Genomic DNA, 3,169 nt, shown 5'->3' with positions numbered 1-3,169 from the left:
TGTTTGTTTGTTGGTTTGTTTGTTTGTTGGTTTGTTTGTTTGTTGGTTTGTTTGTTGGTTGGTTTGTTGGTTGTTTGTTTGTTGGTTTGTATGTTGGTTTGTTGGTTTGTTTGTTTGGTTGGTTGGTTGGTTGGTTGGTTTGTTGGTTTGTTTGTTTGTTTGTTTGTTTGTTTGTTTGTTTGTTTGTTTGTTTGTTTGTTTGTTTGTTGTCATCAGTTATTTTATGAAACAAAGCTGAAGTGTGTAAACCTGGTTCTGGTTCTGGTCCTCAGGCAGCATCCTGTGTACAGTGGAGGGGAGCTGCGCTGGCAGCAGCCGAACCCGCCCCCCGGTGGTCCGTACCTGGCCTACCCCATCCTGTCGTCCCCCCAGCCCCCCGTCTCTAACGACTACACCTACTACCAGATCATGCCCGCCCCCTGCCCCCCCGTCATGGGCTTCTACCAGCCCTTCCCTGGACCCTACGCGGGCCCGGTCCAAGCGGGTGTGGTCAACCCGGTCTCAGCAGAGGTCGGCGAAAGACCGGTACCTCTCGGACCCCCATATGGACTGACCTCTCAGAGGGGGAGGGGCATGGTCCGCTCTAATGTTCTCCCAAAGGTACGCAGGCTTGTGTCCGAGCCGCCTGGTTCTGGACCCGGGTCTAGAGCGGCCTGGTTCTGGACCTGGGTCACCTTGGCTTTAATGGTCTGGTTTCTCTGCAGCAGCCTCACCTGAGCGTGGGCCAGACTGTGAGGGGCCGCCGGCCCCCCAGCAGGAGCGTGGCTGTGCAGAAGGAGGTGTGCACCTTAGCCCCTGATGGGAGGACCAGGACCATCCTGCTGGTGGATGCTGCTCAGCAGACAGGTGAGAGGACAGGTGTGCTGCTCCTCTGAGGGCCTGGTGGTCCTGAGGCTGGGGGCCTGCAGGCAGGTTTACCTGGAACTACCTGGTGATGATCTTAGACCAGTTACTGCAGTTTGTTTGTGTAAAACAGGTAATCTGAAATAACCCAGAATAACTAAGTGACTTCCTGCTGGGATTAATAATCTACAACCACCGGCCCACTCCCAGCTGAGAGCCTGCTTCCTGTCAGCTGCTCCTGCAGCTTCATGACAGGAAACGCTGTAAAGAATTGGAATGCAGCCGGTCCAGTTGGAGAGGTGAACATGTGTGCAGCTCCTCATGACCCGGTTCTGGATCAGTTTCAGGGGAAGTTCTTGACCTGCTTCAAATAGTTCAGTGAGCAGGGGGGCGGGTCCTGAACCTGTAGTGTCACACCTGTCAGGTGCTTTCTCTCTTCTGTCAACAAGTGTCTGATTGTTGCTCAGAGAAAAGCTTTGTCTCGTCCTCAGACTTCCCAGGTGAGGCGTCGGGTCGGTGCAGCGCCGAGCGGGTCAGTCCTCTGATGTGGAAGAACCGAACCAAGAGACGACGGGCGTCTCATCAGGTGGAGAACTACAGCGAGCCGGGCGCCAGCGAGGCCGACATCGACAGCGACAGTGGCTACTGTAGCCCCAAACACAACCAGGCTGCCGGGTCGGCCCAAAGAACCACAGAGAACACTGCAGCACCGCTGGTACGTCAGGTCCAAAGCACCACATCCAGAACCAACAATACAGCCTTTCCCCTAACCTAACCCTACGGTTATTATTAATAATAATAATAATAATAATAATAATAATAATAATAATAATAATAATAATAATAATAATTCCTTTATTTCAAAGAGCCACTGCAGAGGGACCAAAAAGCCACATGTTGCAGACCCCTGAGCTGAACGGATCTTTATGAATTTATTTTGAAGATTCGCCTTTTTTCGGACCTTTTTGTCCCTCCGCGGTTTCCGGTCCAGGTGACTCCCATTTCCTGGCGCACAGCAGCTTTCTGCGCTGCTCGGAGCGCAGCGGAGCAGCTCAGTGACGCAGCGGCGGCGGGTAACGGATCTCCGGGTTGAATCATGGGGAAACGCAGGTAAAATGCGGAGGTCCTGATCGCGGCGGCAGCTGACTGACATGGACGCAGGTGACGTGAAGGTGGGCTTCATGTTCCTGGCTGCTGCTAGCTGCGCAGCTTCAGCTCGTGATGAAAACAAATGTTTTCTTCAGGTTCAAACGGACAGTTTAAAGGCCGCTGTGCTTCTGTCGACACTAATCTGTGTTTGTTCAAATCTGTTTTTGTGKTCCTGCTGGACAGCAGCTCGATCTGCTGGTGCTGGTTTTAAGCTAACATCAGGTTAAAGCTAACTGAAGCTCGACTTTAGCTTCAGCTTTAATGTTCGTGCTGAAGTTATAAATGAGATGTTTTCAGCAGAGTTCTGTGTTTTGTTCCGTGTAGGTTAGCTGTTCATGCTAGCTGCAGCTAGCTTTAAATGCCCGCTGTGTGTTTATACTGGAGTCAGATGTGTTGTTACTGGGTTCAGATGTGTTGTTACTGGTTTCAGATGTGTTTATACTGGGTTCAGATGTGTTGTTACTGGTTTCAGATGTGTTGTTACTGGTTTCAGATGTGTTTATACTGGGTTCAGATGTGTTGTTACTGGTTTCAGATGTGTTGTTACTGGTTTCAGATGTGTTTATACTGGGTTCAGATGTGTTGTTACTGGTTTCAGATGTGTTGTTACTGGTTTCAGATGTTTACTGGGTTCAGATGTGTTGTTACTGGTTTCAGATGTGTTTATACTGGGTTCAGATGTGTTGTTACTGGTTTCAGATGTGTTGTTACTGGTTTCAGATGTTTACTGGTTTCATCTAAAGGAGGTTCGGGTCCAGAGGAATGTGCAGGTGAAGGTGTGGAGCAGCAGAAAGTCTGGTTCTCCTGCGTGTCTGTCATTCCTCAGGCAGTTTCACTAACCTTTACCTGCAACGTCACGTGTCACGTGTTCATAGGTGTTCAGTGCTTCAATACAACAAACAAACAACTCTGACCTCCTAATGGTGAGTCACGTGGTTGTTGAGGCAGGTAACAGGTGAGTCTGGATCAAAGCAACAAGTCTGATGGAGCAGCTCTAACTTCAAACTGTCAGCCTGCTGTCTGTTCTGACCCGGTCCAAACGGGTCTGAGTCAGAACCGCTCAGAACCAGCACCAACACAAACCCACCCGGGTCGGTTCAGCCCGGTTCTCTCATCCCCAACAGCAGACTCACATCTGGGTCTGACCTCACTGCCTGCTTCACAATCACAGCTACAC

At 50.4% G+C, this 3,169-nt stretch overlaps 1 protein-coding gene across 1 annotated transcript in view; it reads left to right on the top strand.

Annotated features, from left to right (window-relative positions):
- Window positions 1-272: 272 nt before the first annotated feature.
- secisbp2l (SECIS binding protein 2-like) overlaps window positions 273-3,169 on the top strand; it is a gene marked incomplete at both ends in the record, with an annotated part of 5,074 nt that continues 2,177 nt past the window's right edge. Inside the window, 3 exon segments of the mRNA XM_014033036.1 lie at window positions 273-600; window positions 705-846; window positions 1,335-1,558. Coding sequence (XP_013888490.1) covers window positions 273-600; window positions 705-846; window positions 1,335-1,558 — 694 coding nt within the window.

The sequence above is a fragment of the Austrofundulus limnaeus genome, unplaced genomic scaffold (genome assembly GCF_001266775.1).
Source record: "Austrofundulus limnaeus strain Quisiro unplaced genomic scaffold, Austrofundulus_limnaeus-1.0 Scaffold1605, whole genome shotgun sequence".
NCBI lineage: Eukaryota > Metazoa > Chordata > Actinopteri > Cyprinodontiformes > Rivulidae > Austrofundulus > Austrofundulus limnaeus.
The sequence above is the reverse complement of the archived record's forward strand: the minus strand, read 5'-3'. Positions and strand labels throughout refer to the sequence as shown.